An 18,704-nucleotide genomic window follows, 5' to 3' on the forward strand; every position below is an offset into this window, starting at 1 on the left:
AGTGCAGAGTGACGTAATGACGCTGTCGGGCAGGAGGGGCGTGGAGGGGGAGGGAGGGTTAAGGGGGGCATGGGTCAACATTTAACATCCACCATGTACCTGAAAGCATGGTCTGCAACAGTTTATCACTTTTGTTAATTTTATTAAAATAACATTTTATTTATTTCCAATTGATTGAACCTTAATTACAATTCTCTAATCAAGCAGAAAAGTAGAAAAGCAAAAAAGTCTCAAACAATATAAAATGATTTGCTTTTATTGAATGTTAACATTCTTGCACAATACCTTCACACAATCCCACAATCCCAATTTTTTAAAAGCTTTTTTGGTCACAACTGAATTCTGTGTTACTTTGTGTCTTCTTTTTGCTCTTTAAACAAGTTTATATGTTACTATTGTTTGAGCTTGACTGCTATCAACCCTAACCCTACCATCACAGACAGTTAAAAATAATAAAGAGGTAGTAGAAGTTCTCAAGAAACCACTTGATATTCCAAAGGAATATTTTTTTGTTTTCACTAATAAAAAAATACATTCCAAAGAAGAAGAAGAAGAAGTTGATGTTTGTTGTCAGATGTGATCTGGCAGTGTTGCATAACAGTGAAACTGCTATGACATCCACACGGGAGAGTTGAACTATTCACTCTCATTAAGCAACTCATTATTATAAAATTAAATGATCATACAACTTGGTTTTGCTTGGCATTTTCTTCACTTTCTGTGAGAGCGCATCAGATGTATTCAGGTGATTCGCCAAAGTAGCAGGAAAAAAAGGAGAGCAGTGATATAACATAAAATGTAATAATGTAATTATATATCAACTCGTAATCTGCACACTGTTAGATAAATGTAGTACCACATTAAATGTTGAGGTCAGATTACTGCTATAACTATTACTAGTTTCTTGTCTGGTAAGACTTTACTTAAGAAGTTGTTAATGTACTTGTATAAGAATCTACAAAGATCATTGAGAGTCTTTGGTACTCCACCGACACAGTTCACTGGAAGTAATGTCTCATACTCAAGGAACGCATCACAACACAAAGCAGTGAAGTACTCCTCTTCAATTATTAAACACTACACAACACTACTTCCTTTTTCAAGTACTGTATGCACAATCATGAAGTACTGGTACTTGTTATGTATTTATGAGACTTAACTATACTGGATTAAAGGCATAAAATAACAAAATAATACTGAAATACTAAATTTTACTGAAATTAGCCACATTACCTAATTTGGTTTTGCATGCCTTTATACAGAAGTACATTTAACAGAAAATCCACCTACATGATAGACTATTATTATTCATTTGTGGTATTTGAGCAATTTCCTACCTCTAAATAACAGTAATTAGTCTAACTGTTACCACTTCCCTTACCCTTACAAATAGTTGATAGATTTTACAATAAATGATATGCTAATAATTAATGAAATTAGATTTTTCAGGCTGTATGTAACACATTAAGAATTACAAGAAATTGTGTTGTTCAAGGAAGTTTTATTTTGAGTTTAGCTGCATTACAAAATATCAAAGCACTTTATAAAAGTTTTTTTTTTGCAAAAAATATTTTTACATATATTTTTAAGTTATTTAATAAAAATTTTGTACACATTTGTGGAATAGTTTCACAAATTCTGTACAAAACATTTGAATTATTTGAGTTAATTCTGTACATTTTCACACATATTTCAATTCACAGACAAATGACTCCTAATGTACAAGCACAAGATGAGGATTCAATCTACATAGTTCTACACTAAAAAACACTACATAGTTCTACACTAAAAAACACCTGATGTTTGGCAAAAACATATTTCTACAGTTACAGCACCAGTCAAATGTTTGGACACACTCATTCAAGAGAACAGGAAGGTGGGTGTGGTACTCATTGTTTTACTCCCTGTGATGTCTGTTTGCTCTTTTGCACCGGAGCTTGAACATCTGCGACATTATGCAGGAACTCATAAAGCAACTTAGCATTGTTAGCATTCCCGAGTAGCTCTGCTAGCTTGTCCTGGCTGAATTTGACTAGATCTGCCAAGCTGTCAGCGTTTTTAATAAGAGCTCTATAGTTTTTTGTATTGACTCCGGGCATTTTCAACAGGAAGTCATACGGTCCAGGATTGTAGAGGTCTGCTGATTCAGCAACCATGTCTGACTCAGCTGTGACTGCCTGCGCCGACGCGGCATCTGGTTCGAAGCGACCTTTCTTCAGTTCCAGGAAGAGCTCGGCTGTGGCGTGTGGGGAGGGGCACCAGAGTATGCGGAGGCGTGGGAAATGCAGAGTGAGTAAGGTGAGTTTTGAAGAAATGTCATTAGATGATATTTCGTGACGGAAATCTGTCCGGGCTGTTAAGGAAAATGGTTTGGCGGGGTCAAACTCGATGAGCAGCACCGGCCTTTTGTAGTAGCGGGTCATGGAGAGGCACTGGTTGTAGAGGCGGCCGCTCTGCAGCGAGCCGATCAGATCGCTGACGCTCTTGCGCTCCACGCACGTTTCCGGGGTCAGGATGTAGTCGCCTACTTCTAAGGTGACGGGCTCGATGTCCAGCCCGCGGCGGTGGAGCAGGGAGGGCAGTTCGCTACGGAACTCGCGCATGTCCACAATGACTCGTGAGGGCTCTTTGGGCTGCTCCTGACCTCCTGATCATCAAATGAGAAACAGAAACAAAAACACAAATCAATACCTGTTCAAGAACACTTTGGAGACCGATTAAGGAAATGACTAAAGTCGACATGCCTGCTTTGCGGGTGTTGGTGGTGGCGTTGGCAGGCTCTAAATTTCTAGCGAGGTCCAGGTTGGTATCTTCTCGCCCCTCCCTCTCCTCTGGGATGACCATAGTGGCTTTTTCCCTGCAGATAAGCACAAGCACCAATGAGAAACTGACACAACCCCAAATCAACAGATACTCTTAAAATGATTAGAACAATCTTATTTAGCCTGTTGAGTTAAAAGTAACGGTTCGGACCTGATTAGGTGTTCAAAGGCTTTCTTCTCCTTAGACAGCGCTGTCAGGTACTTCTGTTCCTCTGTCGAGCCTCCGTAGATGAGGAAATATACCCTAAGAGGAAAAAGGAGATCATGAGTTGAGTTAATGGGTCGTGACTTTAGCACTAATGATCTGAAATGTTCCCCCTCACACACCTAAGTGGCTTTCCAGGCCGGGTAGCTTTGTAGATCTCCAGCTGGCGCACGAAACTGACCTCGGCGTCGTACAGCACCACAAAACTGGGGTCCACTTCATATAGCACCCGGGTCAAGCTGTGGGGGTCAGTGCAGCCCTTCAGTGGGTGAATGACAGTCAGCGGCTCCTTCAGGACGCCGTAGTAAGCGTCGGATGACAAATCAAGCTTCAGTTGTTCTTCCTCCCCTTCGTCTTCCTCCGTCAGCTCTTCCTCGTCTCCGCTGCTGCCCATCGCTGCTGCTGCTGACCCATTTGCCTCTTCATTCCCCATCATCTGGGTAAGGGTCAGAGACGGCCTGCTTTTACTTTTCGTGGGCTTCTTTTTCTGCGCGGGCTCCTTTCCCTTGGTTCCTTTTTTGGGCCAGCCTTTGCCCTTTTTTTGAGCGTCAAGGTCGAAGGCGGCTGCAGCGGCGGTGTCTCGTTTAGCGATGGTGCGGGCGTAAAGTCGGTTCAGCAACCATTCTGACCCGTGCCGGATGTATTGCTGCAGCTGGGCGCAGGTCCTGTCATCACTAGCACAGATCAGCACATGACCTGGGGGGGGGGGTATTGTTATGTAGTTACACACACACAAACACACAAGGGTGTACATCCTCTTGTTATAGTGAATCAACGTCATATAGAGTGAGTCAACATCATATAGGTGACACATCTCAACTGATATTTATGTTGGACATTGGGACTCATTAAACAGGTGTACATAGTGCTGAATAATTTTCCTATTTTGGACTAATACTACAATAGGAAAATTAAAATTGCAATTATCTTCTATTAAAAACTAAATGATTGTATTTGCAGTCTAGTATTAAATAAAATAGTTTTATGCATGCATCAAATGAACACATAAAATACTGCTGTTGCTTGTTATTAACTATTTTTCCCAGCCAGCCAACTTCTGACTAAATTTGACTAGTTTTCTATTTGGAAAAACTGACCAATTTAGCTCATATTTATTAGGATATTACATTAGTGGTAAACTCAACTCAGTGAACCTTTTAAATATGCGTTACACTTATTAGTAACAACAACTACATAACACTCAGTCATGTTAATAATGACAAACTAACTAGTAGGTCACATCATACAGTGTTGTAATATCTGACTGATGGTTCCACTGCTGACAGCTCTGCATTGTAGCTGCCTGAAGCCAACATTAGCTTCAAAGAAAGAACAGACTGCTCCACTGCCCAAATTACTGGAGGCCCTAATTTAAAGCTTTTAATGTGATTAGTTTGAAACAATGATATGACGTGCCTTAAAGACGCAGGCCACTCCATACTTTTTCAAACATTAAAAATTATACAGAGCGGTTTGTTTTCTTTGACAAAACCATCGCCTTGTGACAATGCAAACTCTGGCATGCAGAGAACATATTAATCATGGGCCGCCAGCTTAAATGTTCTTATGAAATTTAGGATTAAACTCGCAGCTCTTCCAATTTGAAAATTGCATCTTTTCAAATTATGATTTCGAAAGAAAAATGATTCATTGCTAAGCGTTCTCTCTGCATTTCATTAGGTTTTCCAGTAAAGCCTCAAATATATTCCCAGGAGAATGCGTGCACACACACACACATAGCTGCAGACACTGCAGACAGACACTAGTTCTGTTTATAGTACTTTCTGGGGTCCACACATTCGCAGTAGATCAGTATCTACTGATTGGAGAGTAGTGGGTGTCTGTGCAGTCACAACTAATTGGAGACACATGGATGCCTGCACACACCCTATGTGTACACACTCTGATGACAAAATGTATGTCACTAACAGACCCTCGCGTGCTTATAGACAGGGACGGCATAACATCAGATTAAGCTATGTCAGTGAGTCAGTATACATAGCACCAGAGCCTTACACTGCTGCATGTAAATGAAATACACACTTGTCTATACAGGAGGCATTTCTGTGCTGTGTAGTAGGCCTAACATTTTAATTACAGAAGATCAATGTGACTTCAATAGACAACATGAACACTTTTTTGGAATCTAAAAAGGTAGTTTATGTGAAATTCACACTGTATGTGAATATGTAGAATAGAGATGACATGCGCTGTTGACATGATGGGTCCTTATAACGCTTTAACACTAACCTGGTTCATGTTGAGAGCTCTTGTTCTCCCTCTCAATCTCCTGCAGTACCTCAGTCAGAGCCGCCCACTTGGGGCTCTTCTCCAGCACCAGCTCCCGCTTCACCTCTGAAACACACACACACACACACACACACACACACACACACACACACACACACACACACACACACACACACACACACACACACACTTTAGTAAATTCAGCAATAATAATCATACAAGCAGTAAAACATTGCTAACATCTTCTCTGATTAATGTTCACTGCCTAGGCACCTGAGGCAGAGGACGGCTTTGGTTTCTCCGCTTCTTCTCCCACTTTGAATTTCTTCTTCTTCTCAGCTATGCGGTACACTCTGCTCCTGGCGTTCACAAACATGGAGGTACTGGAGTCCAGGAACAGCCACCCTGGTGGTTACAGCCAAAGGCAAAAGAAAGTTTGAATGTGAGAACTATGTCATTTTTTACTCTAGAGCACAAAATGATGATGATGATAATATTATATTATATATATTATTATATATTACATAAAATGCAAATGACTGGGCTCATTGATGAAAAGCCTTAAATGCGACTGTGAATTGATGACAAGAGCCTTTAAATCATGCTGTCAAGAGTCATAGATTTTATATCACTTGTACATGAGCAGATAAATACTTTTAGTTCACCTGCATTGGAGCCAAAGCTCTTCTGGCTGGTGCGTAGCGACTCCAGCAGATTGAGGAAGGTGACGCAGTCATACTGGGTGAGGTAGAGCAGGAGAACCCTCAGCACCTTCATGTCCCGAACCAGCGCCTTCGTCTTTGCGCCCAGCTGGTGCCAAGAGGGGTCCAGGTAGTGATGGATGACCTGGATGGATGGAGACGAGGCAGAATGCAACTTTGTAGTAAACAGAATGTGTGACACAGGTAAGGAGGTAAACACCACAACTAAACAGCAGGAATGCAAAGCAGGTGCAATGAAAGATAACTCATAACCCCCTGATATTTCTGAAATCCCACATCCAGACACCTTTATCTCTACAGTGGCACACCTTTTCAAAGGCACTGCCCAGTGTGTTCTCCAGAGAGAGATCCTCAGCCTCCAGGCTAGGGTTGTAGCGTTTCAGCTCCTTCAGACAGGCGCTCATGATGTCCAGGATGGAGCTCTGGATGGCCCTCATAGCTGGCGTCAATGACACATGGAGCTCCACCACCTCCGGCTTATGTCTGTCAAGTGCTGTGTTCACAGATGCTTGGAACCTGTTGGATCAAGCACACAGAGCGTAAAGGCAGAGAGCGAAGAGACAAGCCAGAGACTCTCGTACCAGTCTGCTATGACTTGTCTAAATATCTCTTGTGAAGAACATCTATCGTACCTGGGCCAGAGGTAGAGCTTTTTGACAAATAGGTTCCTCATCACGCGCTCCACTTGACAGAAGCCCGAGGCAAAGGCCGTGGCCTTGTCAGTAAAGGCTTTGATGAAACCCGTCTTGTTCTTCTGTCGGAACAGACGAAGGATGAATGCTTCCTGACATGACTCAATTATTTTATGAGCGCGGTACACCAGGATGCCTGAAGGCAGGGGCAGCAAAGAAAGATGATATGAGCATGTTGTTCTAGGATTGTGCTCTTTGAATCTTTACTGAGTAACCAAGAAAATAGGAACAAGGCATAAGCACTGCCTCACTTTGAATATCCAGTTTTTGCAGAGACTAACAGATAGAAGATATAAGAGGCACATAAACAAATATTCCTCCCAAAATAAATGAGACTTATAATTTATCTATTGATAATCAAGATCACAACATCACAATCAGACCTGATATGAGATGAGCAGGGATGCGGTCTGTGAGGAAGTCGACCACCAGGATCCTGCTGGTGACAAACAGCACTCCTCCCTCGGTGTACACATTGTAGCGCTCAGTGCTCTGGATGTCGCTGGTCACAGTCCTGGGCAGGTGGGTCACACCCTCCACTCGCAACTGCTCTGTGAAATACTCCTAGGAGGAAGGAGCAAGGAAGTGAGCATTTTATGATCCTGCTGGAGTTAACTTTACACACTAGATGCAGCGAGAGGTAACTCCATAAAACTTTGATACCCAGAAGGAAGACTTTGTTATGTTGTCTTTGTCAGTGAAACATTTAAAGTCCCCTTCCACTCAAAAATATGTTTTGCTCACTGTTACTTCACTATTGCAACGATGATGTGCAGTGTGATGCAAGAGCAGATATTCACATTCAGCTACTGAAGTTTTTTTGTGTTTAACAGAAATCTGAGTGTAAGGTGTGTGACATCATAACTAGTTTGGAGCCAATCCTGGTCCAGTACACAACTTATATGTGTGTTATGTGAAATCTGATATCTCCAGTGGACATACACTTAGAATGGACTTCTTCAGTAACACAGGAGACGTCATGCAAACTTTTAAATTAAGTAGTATTTGCATACTCATAGATTCTGGATTTTTAGAGACTTCTACCATGTCTTAAAACAGGTCTGGAGGGGATCTTCAGCATGTTCAGCACATAGTAATCGTGTGGCAAATCATCTTCTTCAAAATTTGTGTATAGCAGCAACTTAACTAGGTAATTAATTATTATTATCTGACAATGGACTGATCCCACGGTATTGGCTGCTCCTTTTCTGAGGTGTCACAACAGTGCCGGGCAATTTCAAAGTGGATATGGAAAGATAAAGCAGAAACAAGTAGTAGTACTAATATCTATAAATACACAGACATATTTCATTTCAGAAGTTAAACTGCTGGACACAAGATGTTTTCTACTTCATTATAAAGTTCAATTCTCTGTGTTTGTGCACTGGCAGCTTCAAATTTCCACATCACCCTTGTGTAAATTGAATACTGGACCAGGATTGACTCTAATGTATCATGCTCGCCCCTAAGAATTGAATTTTCTGACTGACTGCAAAGAAACTTTCCACTGTCAGCAGATGAATATGAAAACAGCCTCTGGTGTCAAACGCTGCTGATACATCATTCTGAACAATGAAGCTCAAACATCACACTGTAGGAATAAGAAGGAAAAGAGTGGAGTGGAGGACTTTAAGATATGCTTCACTCTGTTATTTTCCTTTAATAACTTGGTGGTTATGCGTTATTTGTATACAGCCATGCTATTAGGTGTCTTTTAAACACAACCCACATCTCCAATCATCAGCTGTTCTTACATCTAGAGTCACATTTAATAGTCAAAACTACATATTTGTAACTTCTTGGCCCTTATCACCAGACAACGGACAACCTATGAAGCTTTCAAGCTAACACATGAAGCCAAAGTAGCATCTTTGTACGTTGTTACCTGTTCAGGTGTGGTTGTGTTGAGCAGAAGCACCAGGCTGTCCTGCTCCGAGTACACCCGCATGAACTGCAGCAGGATGCGGTCTATCCCCATCCCCTCCGCCGTCACCAGCAGCCCGTCACAGCCGAACAGACTGAGGAACATCTCGGTCTCAAACTCCAGCAGTGGCCCCGCCATGTTGGAGCCACCGCGACAGACCCCAGAGCAGCGAAGTCACCCACTTTTACTCAAAATGTTAGCTAAAAGCGACAGAAAGCATCGTATGGTCAGACACAGGTGCACTGCCCGCGTCTGTTGTTCAGTGTTTTGAAGCTGCACATCCGGTCACGTGACGGTAAAAAACAAATAATTTAACGTCGAAGACCGACAGCGCCCTCTATTGATGTGGATGATTGTAGCAAGTACAACATAATTATTCAACTTTTAAAAAGGCCAATGTGGTAAGTATGTGGTGGTTTATTCAGTACACACACACACACACACACACACACACACACACACACACACACACACACACACACACATGTTTGTATAGCGGTCTTCATGAGGACATTCATTCACATAATTCATTCTTGTTCTCACAATGATAGTCATACAAGTTCACACACACACACACACACACACACACACACACACAATCGCAGAGAGCAAGAGAGAGACCATCACACACACACAATCGCAGAGAGCAAGAGAGAGACCATCACACTATGGTCAATTTTGGCGACATTACAAAGACTTACATTCATCTTCTGGAGATGTATCCTAATGCTAACCCTAACCCTGACCATCCACACTAATTCCCTAACCTCGACCTTAGTCACCGACCTAAAACTCAGCTTTTTCAGCTTGTCTAATGGGGAATACAACTTTTTCTAATGGTTGGACACACTGTCCCAAATTAACTGGTCCTAAGTCTTAAATTTGATCCCCAAAAGTAGCCTATGACAGACCACACACACATACATATGCAATTCGGCATTCGTTTTTCTACATCTCTTGAAAAATATTTATTTTTTGCACTCATAAAAATATAATGGCAGTTTGGAAAGTCCTCTTCATTGAGTGTTGCTCGTGTATTTATAAGAAACAGTGACAGTTTACTGCTTAACAGTCTTAAATTCATGTTATCCCTTTTTGGCTGTCTCTCCAGTCTTTAATCTCTCAAACAAGTCATGAACGCAAACAGAGAACTATAAAGTCTTTGATGTTGGAATTTCCCACAAGCATTTGAATGCAACAATTATGATAGAAAACAATCCCTACTCCCCAATGCATTCCCACATAAAGATGATGAAATAATGATGTCATTCCAAGTTGATTTTCATAGCCTGCTGAAAAGAATTGTAACCACCTTGGAAATAGTCATAGATGATGGATAATTCAACTAAAACATGAAAAAACACATGAACCTAAATGGTCAGAGCTCTTTTTTTTTCAAGACAAGTGAAATAAATCACCTTGTAATACTGTTTTTAAATATCAGATTTAAAGTAATTAAAATCATATCTGGTTATCAACATGCTGGCATTTCGCTGCATCAATATAATGATATCAGCATCAGGCACTGAAAAGACTCACACCAGTCGTGCACTAATCCATTCTCTCAGCCAACTGTAGCAATAAGAAATACACTATCAAACAATGAAATTGGCCCAGAAATACATGGAGCACGCCAATAGCTGTTTTACTGACAGTATTAGTCTGTTTTCGGGTGGATTATTCCTGTAATGCACTGACAGGAACAGAACGGTAATATGCTTGCATAACAAAGCCTGCCAGCTGGGCTTTGTAAACTCTGTTGTGTCAGCCCTCATTTCTCTGCCGTAACAGAGGTGGCTGAGAGGACCAGAATAGGTCTGCACTCATGAATGACAGAAGAGGAGCAGGATGAAGCCGAGCCCACCGCCCTCATTCCACTACACACACACACACACACACACACACACACATGCAATGTTTTGGTATACAGGAGCATGGACATGACTCACCACTTGGAGACCACATGCTTGAGTTTAGCCACTTTGATGTTTACATCTGTCCACCGTGATGTGCTCACTCCATGTGGGGCCAGATTATATAAAACAACACATCGACCCCTGAGTGACTGATGAGATATCTGGAAAATACTTTGTTTCTTTTTTTCTTCTACAAGTTTTACCCTTGAAATGACACAGGAAACTCTATATCTGTGTGCAGTATATGCATGTGTGTGTGTGTGTGTGTGTGTGTGTGTGTGTGTGTTAGCGCACCACCGATTGAATCTGTCAGGAAAACTAATTTCTTTTAATATCCTGATTTTGAATAAATGAGGGGTGAAGGACTGTTACAGAAATTAAGTAAGTATAATATAGTATATTAATTAAACCTCATATTTCAGTGACTGCCCCATCACTGTTGACTTTTATTTCATTTACCCTGTCAACAAGTAAAAGAAGAGTAATATGGAAGGGTTTATACAGCACGATATACATGCCTATTTATCTACTTTTGGTCTGTGGCCGTTTTTCTTGGTTTGGACAGGATCCCTTGTTTCCAGAATTATGTTTCATTATGACATGGCACTGTGCACAAAGCCAGGTCCATGAAAAAATAGCTTGGTGCGGAAGAACTTGACTGACCTGCACAGAGCTCTGACATCAACATGTACATTTTTGTCCATTTTATGCGACTTTGTACATCTACTCTCCTACACTTTAAAGCAAAACACTCATTTCATTTTAATAATAGTTTTAGGCCTATACATTAAATCTATTTCTCAAAAAAATGAAAATATAATAATACAAACTTGTGAAGCATGAACTTAGGTTTTTCTTTCCCATTAATCTCTATCATTACTATGTGACCCTTTAGAAGAGTGAGACCCCCCCCCCCCCAGTTCAAAGCCATTAGACTAAACTACCTAACTGTAAAGTATTTAAAACTAGCTGCTAGGCAGGGTCTGTTTTCTGCATCACAAAGTACATTTAACTGATGATACTTCTGCACTTTTATTTAGAGATCCCTTCCAGGCATGTTTTAAGACATATAAAAAGTCTGCTTTGAATAATAATATGTGTCTAATATGATTATACATGAAAAAGTTGAGTTAATTAGTTGAGAATTCTAAAGATTACATTTTTCTCCTTCTCCTTCTCCCTCATTGAGAAAACCCCCCCAGAATCTGTTAATATATATTTCTCATTTCAAAAGTTGACTTCACTACTTCACTGTAAAGTTCATTCTCAGTATTTGTGCACTGGAGGCTTCAAGCTTCCACGTCAGACTTGTGTAAGTTGCTTATTCGACCAGGACTGCTGGCTCCACTTTAGATGTAGTGTCACAAATCATTCTTGTCTGTACACACATTGAACTTAGATTTAAGGTGAGCACAGAGAAACGTTCACCCTCCAGGAGATGAATGTGTCTCCTTGTGCCAAACTCTGCACATACATCATCCTGCACAAGTACTTATACATACAAAAGAGTTTTATCATCTTTTTTATTGGATGTTGATACACTATTACTTTAATAAATAAATCATATCCTATTTCCTTAAGCTTTTCATCTGTATTTTATTCTTACAGCAGATTCTGAGTACAACGCTGACTCAGGAGGTACAGTGGTAGAGCGAAAGAAAGTTAAAAGTGGGTGAGAGAGAGAGAGCTCTAACAGTCCAGCCAACATCAAAGGTGACCCTGGAGGTAGCAGGAGACACAACGTCATGACCATGCCACCTCGGCTGAACAGTGTAATGCTACCGGAAGGTTTTATAGGTACCTATAGGGAACAAACTGAGAAGTTGATAAAAGCAAAAAGTGGGGGTGGTGGGTGGGGGAGGGGGGACTCAGCTTGAGAAGGAGAGTGAGAGACTCTGCCTCAGTGTATGAAATATTTGGAAGAAGGCATTGCCTGTGAAAGTGACAGCAAAAGTGACTTGATTTTGGATTTCCAGTCAGTGTACAATCCAAAAAAATAATAAATAAATAAATAAATAATCTACATTTGGAGAGACAGTTTTTTTTGCCCGACAGCCATCTGGTTCAGACTTTATCCAGCTGATTTTGAAGGGGATTTGCAAGCTAAATAAAGAACAAAGGTTTTCTCACTGTGCAGACTCATTTAGATTCATTAAAAATTATTATCCTGGATTAGAGTGTAAATATATTTCATTTCTATGTCTAAGAAATGAAGCATAATATCAAGGCAGCTTTTAAGTGCTTCTGTGTCAAAATGAGCCAAATAAGAGCTTTTAATCACTTAAAACAGTGCAGTCTTATATCTGTGGTAACTTCAGTATGTCACAGCTAATGACATATTATACCAAGACAAATTTTGCCTTTTTTTCTCTCTCTTTTTTTTAAAAAAATAGACAAAAAGTACTCTGAGGATTAAAGTCATGCACTTTCATGATCAAGCCAACAGAGAGCAGTGGAGCGCTTCGTCTTGCACGCTTCTTTCTGACAGGAGTCTACCTCTGGGGTGATGTGTGTGTGTGTGTGTGTGTGTGTGTGTGAGAACATTCATGACCATCCACTCTCTTCTGGGAGACAATCAGCAGTTTAATGTTGGGATAAAAACATGAAGCAGGCAGTCGGGATGGAAGCGGTGACATGACACCATTAGGACTGACAAGCGAGAGGAAGGGAAGAAGAAGCTGTATAATTGAGTCTGCTATTATTACAGTTTTATGGCACATGAAATTGAATCAAATGATCCATAAATGTGCTTAGAGGGACCAGCATGTTTCGACGGATGGAGCGCCAGGTTGGTTGGCACATGTGAAGGATTGCAGCAAAACTGTTTATCCCCCCTTCTCTTTGCACTGAGTAGAAGTGTACATTTGGCAGCTGATGTGTATCCTGATATCGTGGATGGTGAGGCACCACTGTAAATGAGAGGAGAACAGCTTGAAATTGATGGCATGCTGGAGGATAAAATAAGATGAGATATTTAACACTGCCTAGCTGACTGCAGTGTAGAGAGGGGGAGAAAAAGAGAGAGAGAAGAGAAAACAGCTAAAGGCCCGTTACATCCCTCCAGCCCTCATTAGGAGAAGAGAGAAGCAGCAAGGTTTTGTTGTAAATGGAGGGCTAAGCCTGAGAGTCAACTAGGCTCTAAGGGCCAAACTCCAAGCCTCCAGAGGTTAACACACACACACACTCTCTTTGATGGGATAATATTAAATTTTTTGGAAATATGCTTCTTCCTTTTTCTTAACAAGTTAGACGAGAACATGAACACCACATTTATGTCTGAGAGTGGTGTCAATCTACTCATCTGACTCCAGAAGAAGAAAGCAAATAAGTGTATTACCCAAAATGTCAAACTACTGTATCTCTTTAAGGCTCAGTCTGATTCCAGAAACAAAGGACAGCCCTGCTACATATTAGCAGCTCATTAAAAATTAAAATTTCAGTCAGATTTTTTTCTCCCCTCATTTTTGTTAAGGTTGGTCATTTGGTTCTGTCACAAATGTGAAACTAATACTATTCCTTCACATCCCCAAATCGCATTTTCCAAATGATATCGAAGACTGTTGTAAAGGTGCCAACTCTTAGACTGCACCTCAGGTTGAGCCAACCCAAACTCAGGGTCAAATTCTGAAAAGTATGACTCACTGAAAGCCCTTTTAATGCTAAGAGCAGTCACGAATTTTGAGAACTGTGTGCGAGAGGAGCCTAGTTTCAGCGGAAATTAAAGTACTCCAATAGCACAGAAGATGGCTGCTGCAGGCACTACACGTATAGCATTTCAGGCAGTCGTGACCCCTGTTTCTGCGGCACCTTAGCAGAATGTGACTAAAAAATTACGGTGCTTGGAAATGGCAAAGTGGCGCTGCTGCATGTTCACAAATTGAGATGATTACAGAACACCCTCAGCGCACTGAAATATAGATGAGGGAGAGAGGAGTGTTTTGGCACTCAGAGATGGGTCAAGCAGCACCAGTCAAGCAGCCGCTGCAATGCTCAACTGTAATGACACGCACAGAAGTAATTTCTTTGTTTACATATTGGTGGGAGCTGATTACCAGCAGCAAAGAGACCTACGTCTTTCCAGGGCAGCAATTTGCATATATTATCACTGACAAAACAAGGGGATAAACATTATAGCACAGAGGAAGAAGAAGAAGAAGAAAAAAAACACTTCCTCATGGTCAAACACAGCATGCGATAGAAGCACAAGAAATGAGATGAAAAAATTCTATTGAAGCAAATGTATGGCTTTTATAAGAGCTGTGAACATGACTTGCTGCCTTTCACATCCACTTTAGCAAATTACTGTGACAGCGGATAGCAATGACAAGGAGGGGAATGTGGCATGTGTGGGGGAAAGATGAGGGGCAAGATGAGAAAAGGAAGAGCTGGTGATCCATGAGGGAGGGTGAGGGTGAGGAGAGGGGAGGGGGAAAAAAAACAATAACAGGAAGTGAAAGAGCGAGACCCAGATAGAATGATAAACACATTATTCCTGTCTGTAATGTTTGGCGAAGTAGCTCAATGGCTTGCTTTGTGAAATGAGCATATTAGATGAACAATTCAAGGCGACAGGCAGACTGGAGGTTTGTAGGATGGTGTCAGGAGGTGACGAAGAGACACTTGACAGGCCGGAGTGGATGTCAGCCATCCATTAGAGGGAACGGCTGCTCGGTGCTCGGTGGTGGTGCGTGACGATGGCAGAAACCAATGAGGTTTGTTTGGTGAGAGTATGAGATAAAGATGCAGAGCAGAGAAGGAGGATTGTGTGTTTTTGAGATTCAGAACCAGTCAGAGAAATACCCACACTGCAGAGGGACTCACATGCAGAGTTTTCAGGGGCCATTAGCATATCTTACTCAGTCCCTCTCATGAGCGATCATGGGAGAAATGCAACTGTTTTCATTGTGGGTTTTTCTTCCCCGGCACGGGCGGCAGCACCGAGGCTTTCTTTTTTCATGTAACAGACACACATTTCCTCTGTCTATAAACCAATAAAACCTAAATCCGCGCAGATCCGAGGGCCCTGTTATCAAGCGACAGACTTGAAATCCACAATGCTGCACTTCCTGGACCAGAGATAGAGAGGCGAGGAAGAACAAGAGAGAACTGAAGGAGAGAAGCAGAGATCAAGGCAGCTCAAAGGTCGATTTGATCTATACCAACAACGTCCTGAAGAGGAGATCCTCCAAACTCTGCGGTGGGGAGAAGGAAGTGAAGAGAGGAGGTGGAATGGTTGCTGTATTTAAAAAGTAATGCTATCACATAAACAGCATTCTGACATTGAGGAAACATTGCCTAGAAACAGGTACATTTCCACATTACTATACTCACATGACTATACTTACTATACATAGAAAAGGCAAGTATAGGCTGAAGGCTGAAATATGCCACTGCAATTATACATGCATAAATCTTTGCATAGGGGTTTGTGGGTAATCCATATCTCTAGATCAAACAGTTTCTGACAGCACCTGTCAAATACTTGTATCAATGACATTAAATAGATTCTCCAATAATGCTAACATGTGAAGACTGATGTCGGTTTCACATCTGTGGTCATTAATGAAATCATTTTAAGACATGATCAGAATAGCTTAAACACAGGATAAAGGTGCACTGCCACAAATTCTTCATACTTTGATCATCATAGTTAGGCTCCTCTTAGCATAGATAGACTATATACATTTACATATGCTAAAAAAAGGAGAAATGGTAAACAGGTGGAAGTGATTGCCTATGTGAAAAGAGTTGCTATACAGAGGATTATTTAACAGGCTGTGAGTTGCTGATAATGAATGATGATGCCAAGCAATATACACACGTGCAGAGAAGTGAGGCGCTAAAAAAAACGACATGAGTTCTGATGTTACTGATCTGACAGTAGTAATGTAAGTGGCCTAGATCTGACATGAAAAAAATCTGATTTACTTTGCTCAAATCACTTGGAGGAAAATAAATCAGATTTCAGCATGTAATGTGAACCACCGTTTTAAGACCATTATCATATGCTCCTGAGATATGCTGAACAATTTTCAATTTTAAATGTCTTAAATATTTTACTTCTATTTGTACACTCAAACATCCTTTAACTAGGGCGAGTCTACTTGAACTGTAGAAAGGCTTTAATAGATAGTACAATGAAGCCTCTACACAGGCATGGTACACCCACGCTGGTTTTTTCACTTTGTCTAATTAGACCTCTCCTCTGGTCTGTGTAGACACACAAGCTGTGTCTGAAATCACTCCCTCATTAACTTATTCACATCTTCATATAGACATTCTACTCTAAAATGAGCAGTAAACTGAGATTTTGGAGACTTGTCTTCATCAAATATGCATCATGATTCACAGTTGTAGTGTTGCACAACTGTATTCTTCATGTAACAGGCAGATTATTTGCAACAAGTAAATTTCAGGCTTGGTGGCAGTTACACCTGTGCTTTTCTTACTATGACATGTCAAAAGTATGGTTATTAGTGCATGATGTTTGGTGATATCATACAATTCCCAGAATAGTTAAACACAGGCTTAATAAGTCAGAATAACTAGATTGACCTTTGTAGGTCTACAGGGCCCAATTAATTAGTATTTATATATAAATCAATAGTGTGTTAACGTCCACAGCTGTCCCTTTAATGAACTTACTGTTACTTTAAACAACACTAACCTGCATGTAAAGCCCTGTAAGTTAGATGTGTCCATAATTGATGACAGAGCTTGACTAAGCTTGTGTGCTGAAAACGGCCTCCTATAATTTTTAGTTAGTGAGTGACATCAGGAACTATATGGACTGAAAACTTCTTTCATACTTAATTACATCTTTTATTCATGGCCACATCATCACCTTGGCAGTTCATCAGGTAATGTTTTATGCGATTATCAAGACTCAAGTTTAGTTCTTTGTTGTCAGTGTCCAAAAGGAGCTAAGAGACCAGATCATAGTTCACATAGAAAACATCAAAAGAAGCTTTGGCTCTTATTCTGACCCTTCTCAACTCAGAAGTATGAAAGAGAAGGGCAGTCGGAAGAGTGATGCAAGGGACTGATGTAGCCAGTGTATTTAGCAAGGGTAGGTGAAGGCTAGCACGTTGTGATTGACAGGGTCATTGGACAAGTATGAGCACCATGCACATTTCACACACATGTGGCGCTTTAAGAAATACACACTTCTTCTTCTAAAAGCCAGATAGCTGTCAAGCTTCTGATGCAGTAAGTCAAAGGCAAAGGGGGATTTCAAACATTAGCATTCCTCCATAATTCCTCCTAATCCAAACACTAACATAACAGTAGGAAGTTCAATCTAATTGAGAAGGGGATGAAAGCCAAGGATATCCTGTGTGGGAAAAGATATCTGGATTAATTAGTATTGTTGTGGTAGTGTATGTGTGCGTTTGGTCGTACAGCTATTTGTACGTGTGTGCCAGAACGTGTGTGTAACAGTGTATGTGCTTGGACGTGTGTTTATGTATTTGACAGAACGTGAGAGGGTAATTGTTACAGTATTATATCCTATATGTGGAGCCACAACCTCATCAGTGAATGTTCAGTGTCATAAGAAGCATGTTTGATTGGATTTTCTTGTTTTAATCACTCTGCCTCTATTTTTGTGGGCCCCGCTTAATTACGAGGACGGATTAAATTTGAATGTCAACATGTTAAAGGCATGCAATCACGGCCATAAACACACAGAGGGGAATCTGGAGGCATCATTTTAAATAAACCAACCGCATGTGAGTGTTTCTGTCTACTTATATCCTTGTGAGGACCTGGTGGAACACTTGTTCCAGGTGTTGACACGTGTATGAACTTGTGCTTTTGCTTTGTGTGGAAACTTTGTCGTAAAAGAAGAAGCATTTTTTTTACTGAGACAGAAATAAAAACACATACCACATATAGGGGGTAATGTATAGTTTGGTATTTCCAATTTAGGAAACTGATTAAGAAAACTGTTTCTCTTTGGAGTTTGAACATTTTTTAGGAGAACATACAAACACACACAAGGCTGTGACCCATTGGTGTATCTGAATCCTGCAACTGCCTACAAAAGAAATTTTACAGCATTGATTGTCTATTAAAACACTGAATGTATGTTGAGGCTTTCCCAAGTAAATTCTTGCATTTTGGAGAATAATTACTATCCTCTCTAGGAAATGTGGAAGTAGCACAATGATAG

At 40.8% G+C, this 18,704-nt stretch overlaps 1 protein-coding gene across 1 annotated transcript; it reads right to left on the reverse strand.

Moving 5' to 3' along the window:
* Positions 1–1,786: 1,786 nt before the first annotated feature.
* Positions 1,787–8,870, reverse strand: ercc4 (excision repair cross-complementation group 4). Its single transcript, XM_053341316.1, has 11 exons — positions 8,577–8,870; positions 7,075–7,255; positions 6,632–6,827; positions 6,308–6,515; positions 5,943–6,123; positions 5,551–5,682; positions 5,278–5,382; positions 3,150–3,723; positions 2,974–3,066; positions 2,745–2,857; positions 1,787–2,647 (listed from the first exon to the last, which is right to left on the reverse strand). Exons 1-11 carry the CDS (start codon positions 8,751–8,753, stop codon positions 1,890–1,892), a joined length of 2,718 nt encoding a protein of 905 aa, XP_053197291.1. The 5' UTR covers positions 8,754–8,870; the 3' UTR covers positions 1,787–1,889.
* Positions 8,871–18,704: the final 9,834 nt, after the last annotated feature.

The sequence above is a fragment of the Scomber japonicus genome, chromosome 20 (genome assembly GCF_027409825.1).
Source record: "Scomber japonicus isolate fScoJap1 chromosome 20, fScoJap1.pri, whole genome shotgun sequence".
Taxonomy (NCBI): Eukaryota; Metazoa; Chordata; class Actinopteri; order Scombriformes; family Scombridae; genus Scomber; species Scomber japonicus.

Excerpts from the sequence above, each read along its gene's own strand:
- ercc4 (XM_053341316.1), bottom strand. The coding sequence starts at position 8,753 with ATGGCGGGGCCACTGCTGGAGTTTGAGACCGAGATGTTCCTCAGTCTG. Across the intron at positions 7,256-8,576 it reads ACACAACCACACCTGAACAG|GAGTATTTCACAGAGCAGTT; the intron begins GTAACAACGTAC and ends CCTTCCTCCTAG. Across the intron at positions 3,724-5,277 it reads GAGCTCTCAACATGAACCAG|GTCATGTGCTGATCTGTGCT; the intron begins GTTAGTGTTAAA and ends CCCCCCCCCCAG.